The 15,873-nt window shown below is 37.6% G+C and overlaps 1 protein-coding gene across 1 annotated transcript in view; it reads right to left on the minus strand.

Annotated features, from left to right (window-relative positions):
• Positions 1–15,873, minus strand: part of AP4E1 (adaptor related protein complex 4 subunit epsilon 1) — a 63,044-nt gene that overhangs the window by 15,757 nt on the left and 31,414 nt on the right. The window contains exons 13-14 of the mRNA XM_069459978.1: positions 11,322–11,436; positions 213–336 (exon numbers count right to left, since the gene is read on the minus strand). Coding sequence (XP_069316079.1) covers positions 213–336; positions 11,322–11,436 — 239 coding nt within the window. The remainder of the gene's footprint in view (positions 1–212; positions 337–11,321; positions 11,437–15,873) is intronic.

Genomic DNA, 15,873 nt, shown 5'->3' on the forward strand with positions numbered 1-15,873 from the left:
TAACTTTTAGGAACCCTTCTAAACCATTATATTAAAACACATTGTCACAAATGTACCTCTCCCTTTGAAAATAATTTGAAGATGAATGAAATAATAAACTTCCTGGAAGTCATCCTAAACTGAGCAAATAATGATCGTGATGATACAAAGCAGAAGCAGAAGGCAAATGGAATGCTAAGACATTTAAACACTCCCATATTCTAAGAACTTACTCTTTCAGCCCTGTCTCAGCACTATTCCCAGATATATCTGAACCAAGAGAAATGCCAGCAGGAGACTGTCGTCCAGTGAAGCCAGGTGAAGAAAAGGAAAGTCCATATGGTTCAAAATTGAGAACTGGAAGTTTCAAAACAATAACAGAGGTTCACATTAAAACAAAGCAAAAAAGCAAAGTTGTCAAAGTTATCATTCACTACTGAAATAATTCAAGACTGGAATCCAGTGACAATATTTAAATTGTAAGCGACTTTGGGGATGATCTAATCAAATAGTTATAGTAATAATAATAATAATAATAAAGCAGCTACCATTTAGTGAATGTTTACTGTAAGTCTTCATACCACTTGGTGATCAAAGACAGTTCTTCATTTTTATCTTTTTACCTCCCTTAGAAGCTAAAAAACAACTCAATTAGGAAAGATAACCAATTAACCAGGTCTACTGAAAAGTTGCTGCTCTCATGCAAAAATGTTTAATAAGCTATGATTGAAGCAATGACCATGCTTTGTCAAACAAAATGCTCCCAGGCACATTCCTGTACCAAATGGACTGATGGAGCCCTCAATGTGAAAGCTCACTTAATAACAAAGTATACTCAGGTTCTGATTCCTTTCAATTTGTATAACCTAAATGAATTCAGTTAGAGCCATGAAAATTCATACTGTTATTGACAGTTATTGTGATAGAGCAGATGCCAATATCCATTCTTCCTTTCTTTCTAAGTAACAGAGCCTTCAATTCTTAGCTATTATATAACCACCCAGAAAGGAGACATTTCCAGACTCCTTTGCCACATGACTGAGTTCTGGCTCAGGAAATTATGCACGCATTTTGTATGCAACTTCTGGGAGAAGTCCTCTTAGAAGGAAAAACAATCGTTCTTCCCCCACTTCCTTTTTCCTGCTGGCTAGACTGCAACATGACTGCTGGAGTGCAAGAAGCCATCTTGGATCATGAAGTAAAACACCAAAGATGCAAGAACAGCAAGGTAGGTGGAGCCTGCGCTTTATATAATCATGAAGCCATCAACTCTAGGATGTCTACTTTTGGATTTCTTTAATGGGAGAGAGCAATAACCATCTATGTTGTACAAGGCCCCACTCTGTCATTTATCTTTTAATATTTTACTTCACTAAAACTAATCCTAACTGGCAAATTTATCTTTTTGGACTGTCTAGATTATAACAAAAAGGACCTTCTTAAATCATAAAAAGTATCTTAGAAAATATAAATGTCAACTTCTTTAATTATTATTCTCATTTTACAAATGAGGAAACTGTGGCAAAAGTTTGTCAAGAACTTAACCCAGATTACAAAAACAGGAAATGACAGAGCCAGATATGAACTCAGACACTAACTCGAAAGCTGTATTCTCAACTATTATATTATACTGCCTTCTCCAAAGGAAACAGCATTTAATCTGTGATGACTACTAAATAAATGCTTGTTGGTTAGCTAAATGAATGATACAGAAGAGGCATCAAGGTACAAAAAGAAAAATAATAATGGGCTAATGATCAGGAAAACTGATTCTAGACATAGATCTGGTGTTAACCAGGTATGTGAACTGCACCTTAATTTCTTTGTCTGTAAAATGGAGAGTTCAGACTACATCAACAGTTTCTAAATGAAAATCTGATAACCAGGATCAAGCTTACTTCATTGAATCTCCTAAGGATCTTTTTATGCATATAGCCACGCCTACAGAGATTCACATACAGAAGCCATTAGAGTAGAGCTCAAAAACGTGTTTTGTTTTTTAAAAACTTTTTGTGATTCTCATTCATAATCATGTTTCGAAACCACTGTTTCTCTCTAAGGTCCTTTTCAGCTAGAATGTCCTCTCATTCTAAGCTTTTCAATCATCTAGCTTAACCTACTATCATAGTCTGTTGCTATAACAGAATAGCACAGATTGGGTAATTTATAATGGACAGAAATTTATTTGGCTTATAGTTCTAGAAGCTGAGAAGTCCAAAAGAATGGTGCTGGCATCTGGGGAGGGTCTTCACACGACGTCATCCCGTGGTGGAAGTTGGAAAGGCAAAAGAGCGCGAGAGCAAGAGAAGGCCGAACTTGCTTTTATAACAACCCACTCCCATGATAATGACCTTAAACCATTCATGACCTAATCACCTCTTACTAGGCCTCACCTCCCAACACTATTGCATTGGGGATTAAGCTTCTATTAACAACGCATGAACTTTGAGGTACACATTCAAACCATAGTATTCTGCCCCTGGTCCCTAAAATTCATGTCCTCACAATATAAAATACATTCATTCCATCCCCAAAGTCCCAAAAGTCTTAACTCGTTCCAGCATCAACTCAAAAGTCCAAAATCCAAAGTCTCATCTAAATTAGACATGGGTGAGACTCAAGGGATGATTCATCCTGAGGCAAATTCCTCTCCAGCTGTGAGCCTGTGAAATTAAATTATGTGGTTCCAAAATACAACTGTAGGACAGGCATAAAGTAGACATTCCCCTTCCAAAAGGGAGAAATAAGGAAGAAAAGGGTAATTGGTGCCAAATAAGTCTAAAACCCAACAGGGAAATCAACATTAAGTCTTTAAGCTCCAGAATAATCTAACTTGACTCCATGTTCTCTCTTCTGGAGACACTGGGGCAGGATTTGCCCCAACAAGGCCTCAGGCAGCCTCACCCCTATGGCTTTGCTAGGCTCAGTCCAACCAGTAGCTCTCAGGGGTTGAAGTCTTTTCCTTCAGCTATCGCAGGCTGATGCTGCAAGCTGATTTGCTCTATAGTTCTTGGATCTCAGGAGTGGCCCCACTCCCACGGCTGCCCTAAGCATTGCCCTAGTGGCAACTCTCTCTGGCAGCTCCAACCCCATATTTCTCCTCAGCATTGCCCTAGTAGGCAATTGCCTCTGTGATAGCTCCACCCCATCACAAGTCTCTCTCTGAGCCCTCAAGGTGTCCAGGACATCCTTTCAAATCTAGGTAAATGAAGCTATGTCCTCATGGCTCTTGCATTCTGCACACCTACAGAATTAGCACCACATGTACACCACTAAGCTTTATGGCTTATATCTTTCAGAGCAGTGGGTGAAGCCACACCTGGGCCTGCTTGAGCCAAGGCTGAAGCAGCCAAGGAGCACCATACTCCACCAGAATGCAGGGCACAAAGACCTGAGGCAACTCTGGGCAGCAAGCCCAAGGAAGGCACACCAGGCTCATCCCCTGAAACCATTCTGCCCTCTGAGAGCTCTGGACACTTGATGAGAGAGGCAGCCTTGAAGATCTCTGAAAGGCCTTCAGGGTTACTCTCCCATTGTTTTGATGATCCCTTCTATCCACACTAATCTCCTTAGCACGCAGTCACTTGGCCACAGCCTTGGTTTACTCTCCCAAACACATTTTTTCATTCTTTACATGGCCAGGCTGAAAATTTTCAGTCTTTCCATTCTGCTTCTCTTTTAATTATAAATTCCGTCTTTAAGTCATTTCTTTCCTCTTGCATCTTACTGTATGCACTTGAAAGTAGCCACATAGTTCCTTAAATGTTTCACATAGAAATTTCTTTTATCAGATATCTTAGGTCATTGCTGTTAAATTTCATCTGCCATAAAGCCCTAGGGCATGGACATAATTGAACTAAGATTTCTGCCATTTCATAACAAGGACTGGCTTTACGCCAGCTTCCAATAAGATATTTCCCTTTCCCATCTGTGACCTCATCAGAATGTTCTTCACTGTCCACATTTCTACCAGCATTTCAATCACGAATACTGAAGTAATCTCTAAGAAGTTTCAGACTTTTCCTACAGCTCTCCTCTTCTGAGCCCTCACCAGAATCACCCTTAATATCTATTTATGGCAATCTAGGCTTTTTCTAGCTTGCTCCTCCAAATTCTTCCAGGTTCTACCCATTATCCAGTTCCAAAGCTGCTTCCACATTTTCAGGCATTTGTAGCAATAGCAGCACTTCTCAGTACCAATTTCTGCCTTAGTCCATTTTATGTTGCCAGAATACAGAATACCACAGACTGGGTAATTTATAATGAACAGAAAGGTATTTGGCCCATGATTCTGGAGGCTGGGAAGTCCAGGAGCATGGCATCAGCATCTGGTGAGGGCTTTCATGCTGTGTCATGCCATGGAGGAAGATGGAAGGGCAAGAGAGCACAAGAGTGAGAGGGGCTGGACTCACTTTTATAACAACCAACTCTCGTGACAACAAACCTACTCATGTCACAACAACATTAATCTATTCAGGAAGGCACAGCCTTCATGGCCTGACCACCTCTTAATACTTCCCAATGGCAATTAAATTCCACCGTGAATTTTAGAAGGGACAGTCAAACCATAGCACCTATTATCTATCCAATATTGGCCTCTTTTTAATAGCATCTGTGACAATGAGTCACACAGCCACTGCATTAACATTTCTAATAACAGTGAAAAGCTCAAGAAATATTTCCTGTGCACAATTAAAAAGAAAGATTTTAAGTCAAAGAGCAGAAAGAAGTTCAAAATTAGTGGTAGAAAGTTTAAAAATAGAAAAAAACAGACATGAAAGGGGATAGTACCTAAAGAGCAGACAGATAAAATTTCAATTCTGAGACAAAGAATTAAGATTATCATCTAAGGAAAGCCTGGAAAGGCTCAAGGTTGAGGAATAAAGTTCAAACCACATTATCTTCATTCTCTAGTGAAAATGCCCCAAGATCCATACAGTAATAAACGACTAAAACAGTCAGAGATGTTGGTAAGTTAACTAGACGTGCAAGAGCTGCATGTGGGAGCAGAAGGAAAAAAATGGTATACAGAAAGAGCCAGAAGGCAGAAGGTGACTGAACTGCAACTTAATGAATATGTAGAAGGTTAACTAGACGAAGAATGAGGCCAATTTACACAGAAGAGAAAACGTGAGCTGGAGGCAAAGAGAGTCCTTGGAGTTGGGAGTTACTGAAGTAATCCAAGTGAGAGATAATAAACTATCAGTCAATATTTAACCTATTTGTATCCTTCATCACTTTAGAGGCTTCAATTTTATGCACACTCACTTATTGTAAGTTGTACTGCCATTCTTTTATACCTTGACCATGACTATATCATGGCTGTTTTTTATTAATAATTACTCATTTTAAATTATTTGATTATTGTTATTTAATTTTATTCTTTGAGAGACTAACAACCTGAACTTGTCATGGCTTTCTAATAGCCATAGTTTAGTAGATGGAAGATTATATTGCTATTTCCTTTACTATTTCTGGTGTTATCCAACATTCAGGCTACAACATATTTGAAGAATACTTCAATAGAATAATCTACACTGATCCTAAATGCTCTTCTTGGATGGGAACTGGTAATAAAGTGTGTTTACCAATACTCCACCAATTTTTGCCAATTCTTAGTATTTTCCTGAAGTTTATTCTTAGAAACTGGACATTTTTCTACCCAAGAGAGCTATGTATCACTTATTAAAGTAACATTTAACTACTACTCTCTACAAATGATTTATAAAAATCTCAAGATCGTATCACAACTGACTGATACTTGAAGGATTCCAGAATTAACAACTCTTTATGAAGAAAATACCTATTTTCCCCCTAATCTTTATTACTGTCTTCTAGGCAGTCCCAATTCTAAGATATATAATTTTATAATTTATTCCAGAAGTATTTAGTAAGCACTTGCTATGTCCTGTGTCATGGCCAATTTCATTTTCTGTAACAGTTTAAACTCACAAAATTTTAATTTTGCTTTAGAGAACTTTTGAAAAGTAGATTTGGGAGGAGAGAGAAAGAACTCAGTTTGAGAGCTTAATCCCATTTATAATGATAGTTCTATGGGAAAAAAATGTACTTGGCAAAGAACTGCATAAGCTTGGGGAATTCCAGGGCAATCTATTAGATTTGTGTCAGCCATTTAAACTATTTTAAGAAAGAAAACAGGCAGTGTCAGGAAATAGTCTCCCCGTCCTACCTCCCCTTCCCTACCCAACCCCTGACTTCAGTAATGGCAACTGATGGCCCCCAAACACTTGAAAATAAGGAAATACGGCAACTGGACCAGGTATCCCAGTGTGGAACTCCAGGAGATTTTCATTCCATGCCCTGGATGTCTAAAGGCCTTTATATGCAGTATAGTCACAAATCAGGCAATTGTAATTCAAAACTTTACTTCTTCCCCTCCAACATATTCTAACAACATATAAGGAGTTAGGCCAGGCACGGTGGCTCACGCATGTAATACTAGCACTCTGAGGCCAAGGCGGGAGGATCGTTGGAGATCATGAGTTCAAGACCAGCTTAAGCAAGAGCAAGACCCCATTTCTACAAAAAATAGAAAAAATTAGCCAAGTGTGGTGGTACATGCCTGTAGTCCCAGCTACTCAGGAAGCTGAGGCAAGAGGATCACTTGAGTACAGGAGTCTGAGGTTGCAGTGAGCTATGATGATGCCACTGCACTCTAGCTGGTGTGACAGAGCAAGATTCTGTCTCAAAAAAAAAAAAATATATATATATATATGTGTGTGTATATATATATATATATATATAAAGGAGTAAATGGAGAAGAAATTGATTATACTTCGAAAGAGAAGTGAATTTTCAAAGTCATTAGGTATCACTGTGCTAAATAGTATATCAAAAGCCTTAAAAGATAGGGATCATAATGAATCTATGGATTCATTATGGTTTTGCATGGACCCTGCTTTGGTTTGTATGGACATTTTATTAACCTGAGTCTTCTAAGCCATGAACACAGGATGTCTTCCCATTTGTGTCTTACTTGATTTCTTTCATCAATGCTTTGCAGTATTCAATATACAAGTTTTTCACCTCCTTAGTTAAGTTTTATTCTTAGGTATTTTATTTTATTTTTTGGCACACTATTGTAAATGGGGCTGTTCTCCTGATTTTCTTTTCTTTCGAGACAGAGTCTCACTCTGCTGTCTGGGCTAGAGTGCCGTGGCATCAGTCTACCTCACAGCAACCTCAAACTCCTGGGCTCAAGCAATCCTACTGCCTCAGCCTCCCAAATAGCTGGGACTGCAGACATGCGCCACCATGCCTGGCTAATTTTTTCCATATATATTTTTAGTTGTTTGGCTAATTTCTTTCTATTTTTAGTAGAGACGGGGTCTTGCTCTTGCTCAGGCTGGTCTCAAACTCCTGAGCTCAAGCAATCCTTCTGTCTCAGCCTCCCAGAGTGCTAGGATTACAGGTGTGAGCCACCGTGCCAGGCTCTAATTTCCTTTTCAAATAGTTCGCTTAGTGCATTGAAATGCAACTGATTTTTGTATGCTGGTTTTGTATCCTGCAACATTATTAAATTTGTTTATTAGTTCTAAGAGATTTTTTTAATGGAGTCTTTAGGGTTTTCTATATATAGGACCATATTGTCTGTAAAGAGGGACAATTTTACTTCTTCCTTTTCAGTTTGGATGCCTTTCTTTCTTTTTCTTGCTTAATTGCTCTGGCTAGGACTTGCAGTTACTATGTTGACTAGAAATAGAAAGAATGGGTATCTTTGTTTGTCCTTGATCTTAAAGGAAAAGATTTCAGTTTTTTTTTTGTTTGTTTGTTTTTTGAGACAGAGTCTCACTCGGTTGTCCAGGCTAGAGTGAGTGCCGTGGCGTCAGCCTAGCTCACAGCAACCTCAAACTCCCGGGCTCAAGCAATCCTACTGCCTCAGCCTCCCAAGTAGCTGGGACTACAGGCATGCACCACCATGCCCGGCTAATTTTTTCTATATATATTTTTAGCTGTCCATATAATTTCTTTCTATTTTTAGTAGAGATGGGGTCTCGCTCTTGGTCAGGCTGGTCTCGAACTCCTGAGCTCAAACGATCCACCCACCTCGGCCTCCCAGAGTGCTAGGATTACAGGCGTGAGCCACCGCGCCCGGCCAAGATTTCAGTTTTTTATCATACAAAGTTATGTTGTTAGCTGTGAGCTTTTCTATCTATGGCCTTTATTATATTGAGGTATTTCCTTCTATTCCTAGTTTGTTGAGAGTTTTTATCAGGAAATGATGCTCAAGTTTTTTCAAATGTTTTTTCTGCACCTATTGAGAGAATCATGTGATTTTTATCCTTTATTCTATTAATATAGTATATCACATTAATTCATTTTCATATGTTGAATCATCCTTGTATCCCTGGAATAAATCACACTTGACTGTGGTATATGATCTTTTTACTTTGTTGTTGGGTTTGGTTTCCTAGTATTCTGTTGAGGATCTCTACATCTATATTCATCAGGGATATTAGCCTGCAGTTTTCTTTTTTTGTGGTGTCTTTGTTTGGCTTTGGTATCACGGTAACGCTGGCCTCATAAAATGAGTCCAGAAGTGTTCTCTCCTTTTCAAGTTTTTGGAAGAGTTTGAGAAAGATGGCAATAATTCTTTAAATGTTTGCTAGAATTCACCAGTGACGAGCCACAAAAGACCACAAATAGCCAAGTCAATCTTGAGAAAGAAGAATAAAGATGGAAGCATCACACTTCCTAATTTCAAAGCTACAATAATCAAAACAGTATGGGCTGAGGGCAGTGGCTCAGAACTGTAATCCTAGCACTCCGGGAGGCTGAGGCAGGAGGACTGCTTGAGCTCAGGAGTTCGAGACCAGTCTGAGCAAGAGTGAGACCCTGTCTCTACTAAAAATAGAAAAATTAGCCAGGTGTCATGGTATGCACCTATAGTACCAGCTACTTGGGAGGCTGAGGCAGGAGGTTCACTTGAGCACAGTTGTTTGAGGTTGCAGTGAACTATGATGATGCCACTGTACTCTACCCAGGGTGACAAAGCTAAACTCTGTCTCAAAACAAACAACAGACAAAAAAATCAGAATGGTACTGGCATAAAGACAGACATATAGACTAATGGAACAGAATGGAGAGCCCAGAAATAAATCCACTCATTTATGGTCAACTGATTTTCAGCTAGGATGCCACGAATACATGATAGGGAAGGGACAGTCTCTTCAATAAATGATGTTGCTAACACTAAATATCCACATACAAAAGAATAAAATTGGACCTCTGTCTTACACCATACACAAAAATCAATTCAAAATGGATTAAAAAATTAAATGTAAGACCTGAAACTATAAAATTCCTTAAAGAAAACATAGGAGAAAGGCTTCATGACATTGGTATGCACAATGACTTCATGGATATGATGCCAAAAGCACAGGCAACAGTAATGAAAATAAACAAGTGGGAATATATCAAACTAAAAATCTTCTGCACAGCAAAAGAAACACCCAACAGAGTAAAAAGGCAACCTATGGAAAGGGAGAAAATATTTGCAAACCACATATCTGATAAGGGTTAATCTCCAAAATATGTTATTCCTTTGACTCAGTAGGGGGAAAAAAAAAAACCCTAATAACCTGATTAAAAAACAAGCTAAGAACTTGAATAACATTTCTCCAAAGAAGACATACAAATGGCCAACAGGTAGCTGAAAAGAATGCTCAAGGTCACAAAACATCAAGAAAATGCAAATCAATACCACAAAGAGGTATCACCTCACACCTGTCAGGATGGCTATGAGCAAAAAAAGAAAAGACAACAAGTGTTGGCAAGAATGTGGAGAAACTAGAACCCTTACCCACTGTTGGTGGGAACGCAAAATGGTTAAGCCACTAGGCCAAACAGTGTGGAGGTTTCTAAAAAATTAAAAATAGAACTACCATATGATCCAGCAATCCCACTTCTGGGTATTTATCCAAAGGAACCAAAACCAGGATCTTGAAGACATATTAGCACTCCTACATTCATTTTAGCATTCACAATAGCCAAGATGTGAAAACAACCTAAATGTCTATCTAAGGATGAATGGATAAAGAAAATGTGATATATACATATAACAGAACACTATTTAGCCTTGAAAAAGAAGGAAATTCTGTAATATGCAAACACATGGATGAACCTTGAGGATATTATGCTAAGTGAAATAAGACAGTCACAGAAAAAAAAAAATACAGCATGGTTCCACTTATATGAGCTATCTAAAAAGTCAAATTCATATTAATAGACTCAAAGGGTGAAATGGTGGTTGCCAGGGTATAAGGGGAGGGAGAAATGGGCAGTTACCAATCAATGGGCATAAAGTTTCAATTAAGCAAGATGATGAATAAGCAGTAGAGATCTACTGTACAACATTGTATTAATATCTATAGTCAACAGTAATGTATTTTATACTTAAAAATTTAAGAGGGTAGATCTCATGGTAGCATTCCTACCACAATAAAATACAATGAAAAAATTTAAAAATTAAAATTAAAAAGACTTAAAATAACAAATACTTTTGCAAAAAAGATATCATTAAGTCTATTATTAGAGTTTTTAACTTTCTGGTCTCATTCTAGAATCAACAGTTTAGTTATACTCTTAACTAAATATGCCTAATACAGAGCCTGGAAAATACTCAACAAAATTATTGAATGATTAATAGGAAAAAAAAAATGCCCTTTCAGCATTGAACTTTTTAGTATTGACATTCTGAATTCATAAACAGGTAATATTTGTTGGTCTCCCCTTTATTCATATGCATACTTCCCAACCACCATGCAAATAACTCAATGATGTGCCCTTTACCAAAATCATGACAGAGGACTTTTCCTGACAGGCTGAATTTCTTAAGTATAAAGTTATTCTTTCCTTTCTTAGCTGTTCATAACTTAATTGATCAGATATTTTGTTGAAGGAACCATTCTAATACACTTAAGAAATACTAGACTGCTCAGAATGAAAATGAAACTCACTAGTCAATAATAACCAGGACTGTTTTCTGAAACTTTTCCATAGATATGGTCACACTAATATGTGTCACCCTACTAGTACAGTGACCAACATGACAATTCCACCTTCAAGTTCTTTCAAAATTCCAGGATGGCTGCCATATCTTAGGCATTTATGTATTTGGCATCTATGAATTTGGGAATAACACTAGGCTAACTTTTTTTTTCTGGGTGTCTGAAAACCTAGTCAGAGTAAACAAAATCATAAGCATTTAAAGAGGGATAATAAAAAGTAAATATCTTTAGTTATTGACTTAATGATTATAATATCAATTGCATAAAAAAAGTCTCTACAATTTAGCATACAATAAACCTATGAAAAATCACCTTTTTCCTGAGAAAGCTTTTCCTCCTGGCGTTGGTGGTGGGGTTTGTAAGGTGCCACCCCTTGACTGAGTCCTTCAGCCACAAAACCATCCAGAAAAGATAAGGAAGCATCTACCTGTATTAAAATTAAACAAAATTAGTAATTTAAAAAATGTATCCTAAGCAGTAGATTGTACATTCACATAAATAATTTTAGCCCATATATCCTTTTAAGTAAAAAACAGAGCTTTCATTCTAAAACTGCTACCCAACTCTCTGGCTTTCTGAAACATCTATAATCAGATCATCTGGCTAAGAATCTAACAATGTAAATCATTTGCAGTTATTATTAATTTCACTGCATTGCACAATATATTTTTGAGCATCTAATATATTAGGGCATCCTATTAGGTGCTATGATTGAGACAAAAAAGAAACACAGTTTCTACCCTAAGGAGAATTGTAACGTACCAGAAGAGACAGAAATACATACTATAAGGTATTGTGACTGTACTGGTTTCCTGCTGAGGACTAAAATCAAGGTGTTTGCGGGGCTAGTTTCTTTGGGATGTGCCAAGGAAGAATTCGTTCCTTGTCTCTGCCAGCTTATGGCCACAACAGTCCAATCTCTGCTTTCATAGTTACTTTGCCTTCTCTCTGACCTCTTGCCTCACATTTATAAGGACCATTGTAATTATATAAAGCCTATCTAGATAATCTAGGGTAATCACCCCATCACAAACATTTAAAGTCATCACAGCTACAAAGTGCCCTTTAATATTTAAGGTAACACATGCACAGATTTCAGGGATTAAGATGTGATAATCTATGAGGGACCATTATTCAGCCTCCTACAGTAGCAGATTTAACTATCCTACTCTCCTACCCAAAAGCCAACTAGTGCCCAGCCCAGTGCTGCCACTGCCAGAACCAAAGCACACCATTTGAAGGCCCGGGGGTCAATGAACCCAGACATGCCACCACCAGCACATATACTGCCCAGGGGCCTGAGGACTGATAGACCCAGGCTGCCACTAACAGCACTGGTGCCCAAGGACCAGCCCACCTGGTGTCCCATTACCAGCAAAGTTTCCACTAACAATCACAGCCTAAATCACCAAGAAACTCACAGATGTCACTGACACTGATCACAGCCGAACAAATAATACAAAGACTACGCTGCTGTTCCCATCCAGAATCAAGGCCAAAGTACCCATCCACAGCCTTTTCAATAAACAATCCTGGGAAAATTGAATTGCCAGATGCAAAAGAATAAAACTGGACCCCATCTATTATCGCATATAAAAATCAACTCAAGATGGATTAAAGACTTGAATGTAAGACCTGAAACTATAAAAATACTAGAAAACAACCTAGGGAAAACTCTCTTGGACATTGGTCCAGGCAAAGAATTCATGACTAAGATCTCAGAGGCACAAGCAACAAAAACAAAAATAGACAAATGGGACTTAATTAAACTAAAAAGCTTCTGCACAGCAAAAGAAATAATCAACAAAGTAAACAGACAATGTGTAGAACAGAAGAAAATATATGCAAACTATATATCCAACAGGGGACTAATATGCAGAATTTACAAGGAACTCAACTCAATAACAACAAGAAACAAATAACCCCATTAAAAAGTGGGCTAAGGACATGAACAGACATTTTTCAAAAGAAGACAAACAAATGGCCAACAAGTACATGAAAAAAAGTTCAACACTGCTAATCACCAGAAAAATGCAAATCACAACCACAATGAGACAGCATCTTATACCAATCAGAATGGCCATTATTAAAGATAAAAAATAACACATGGAGGGGCCGGGCGCGGTGGCTCACGCCTGTAATCCTAGCACTCTGGGAGGCCGAGGCAGGTGGATCGCTCGAGGTCAGGAGTTCGAGACCAGCCTGAGCAAGAGTGAGACCCCATCTCTACTAAAAATAGAAAGAAATTATATGGACAACTAAAATATATATATACAAAAAATTAGCCAGGCATGGTGGCGCATGCCTGTGGTCCCAGCTACTCGGGAGGCTGAGGCAGTAGGATCGCTTAAGCCCAGGAGTTTGAGGTTGCTGTGAGCTAGGCTGACGCCACGGCACTCACTCTAGCCCGGGCAACAGAGTGAGACTCTGTCTCAAAAAAAAAAAAAAAAAAAAAAAAAATAACACATGTTGGCAAGAATGCGGAGAAAAGGGAACTTTTCTATACAAGTGGGAATGTAAAGTAGTGCAATGTCTATGAAAAACAGTATGGAGATTTCTCAAGAAACTAAAGATAGAACTACCATATGATCCAACAATCCCACTATTGGCTATCTACCCAAAGGAAAACAAATAAATATATAAAAAAGATACCTGCACTTGTATGTTTATCATAGTATTATTCACATTAGCAAAGATATGGAATCAACCTAACTGTCCATCAACAGAGGGCTGGACAAAGAAAATGTAGTATATATACACAATGGAATACTACTCAGCCATAAAAAAGGAAGTCTTTTGCAGCAACACAGATGGAACTAGAGGCCATTATCTTAAGCGAAACAACTCAGACACAGAAAGACAAATACTGCATGTTCTCACTTATAAGTGTGAGCTAAATAATGTGTACACATGGAAGCAGAGTGGGAAATAATGCACAATGGGGATTCAAAGGGTTGGGGAGGACAAGAAGAGGGTAGACAATGGAAGGTTTCTTGGTGGGTACAATGTGTGTTGCTCCAGTGATGGATATACTGCAGGATCTGACTTTACCACAATGCAATATATCAATGTAGCAAAATAGGACCTGTACTCCATGAATATATACAAATAAAAATAAATTTAAAAAATAAAAGCAAAGTGCCCTACACAATCAATACCATAAATAGATACATAGGAAAGTCTTTCCCTATGAAAGCCAATCTATTACACCAGATATGCAGATACCAATATAAAGACAAAAAAAAATGAAAGCAAAGAAATACGACACCTCCAAAGGAACACAATAATTGTCCAATAACAGATCCCAAAGAGAAGGAAACATATGAAATACCTGAAAAGCTTTCAAAATAATGTTAAGGAAACTCACAAGAGAACACAGATAAACAATGCAAAGAAATCATTAAAAAATTCCATGATCTGAATGAGAAATTCAACAAAAAGGTAGATATCATAAAAAGAATCAAACAGGAATCCTGGAACTGAAGAATTCAATGAATGAAATTAAAAATATAATCTAGAGCTCCAATAATAGACTAGATCAAGCAGAAGAAAAAATTTCAGAACTTGAAGACAGGTCTTTTGAAATAATCCAGTCAGAAAAAAAAAAAAAAAAAGAATAAATAATAAAAAGGAATGAAAGCCTATGTGACATATGGGATACCATAAAGCAAAAAAAATTCAAATTTGGAGAGTTCCAAAAGGAAAAAATTAGGTAAAGGCACAGAAAACCTATTTAATGAAATACTAGCTAAAAAATTCCTAAGTCTTACGAAAGATATAGACATCCAGATAGAAGAAGTGCAAAGATCACCAATACACTCATTCTGAAAAGGTCTTCTCTGAGGCACAGTATAGTCAAACTGTCAAAAGTCAAAGACAAAAAGAAAAGTCTAAAATCTGCAAGAGAAAAGTAGCAAGTCACATATAAGGGAATCCCCATCAGACTAACAGTGGATTTCTCAGCAGAAACTTTACAGGCCAGGAGAGAATGGGATGATATAATCAAATGGGATGATGAGAGAGGGGGAAAAACTACAAGGCAAGAATAAAATATTTGCAAACTATTAATTAAACAGGGGACTAATATCCAGAATATACAAGGAACTCAACTCAACAGCAAAAAATCAAATAATCCCGTTAAAAATGGGCAAAGAATCTGAACAGACATTTCTCTAAAGATATGGCCAACAAACATATGGAAAAATGTTCAACATCACTAATTATCAAGGAAATGCAAATCAAAAGCACACTGATATCATCTCAGTTTAGTTAGAATGGCTATTATCAAAACAAAAATAAATGCTGGCAAGGATGCAGAAAAAGAGAACTCTTCTATATTGTTGGTTGGAATATAAATTAGCACAGCCATAATGAAAAACTGTATGGAGGTTTCTCAAAAAACTAAAAATAGAAATACCATATTATCCAACAATCAGTATTTCAAAGGGATACCTATACCCTCATATTTACTGCAGCACTATTCACAATAACCAAGATATGGAATCAATATAAGTATCATAAGTATGAATGGATAAGAAAATGTGGTGTATATACACAACAGAATACCATTCAGCCATAAAAAAGGATGAAATCCTGTTACTTGTGGCAATACGGATAGAACTGAAGGTCATTATGCTAAGTGAAAGAAGCAAAGCAAAGAAAGACAAATATCGCATGTTCTCACTCATATTTGAGAGCTAAAAAGAAGTTGATCTAATGGAGATAGAGAATAGAATGGTTACCCATGGCTGGGGGCGCAGGCAGGGATGACAAGAGGTTGGTTAACGGTTAGAAATAGAAAGAAGGAATAAGTTCTAGTGTTTGACAGCACAGTAGGGTGAATTTAGTTAATAATTTATTGTAT

The sequence above is a fragment of the Eulemur rufifrons genome, chromosome 2 (assembly GCF_041146395.1).
Source record: "Eulemur rufifrons isolate Redbay chromosome 2, OSU_ERuf_1, whole genome shotgun sequence".
NCBI lineage: Eukaryota > Metazoa > Chordata > Mammalia > Primates > Lemuridae > Eulemur > Eulemur rufifrons.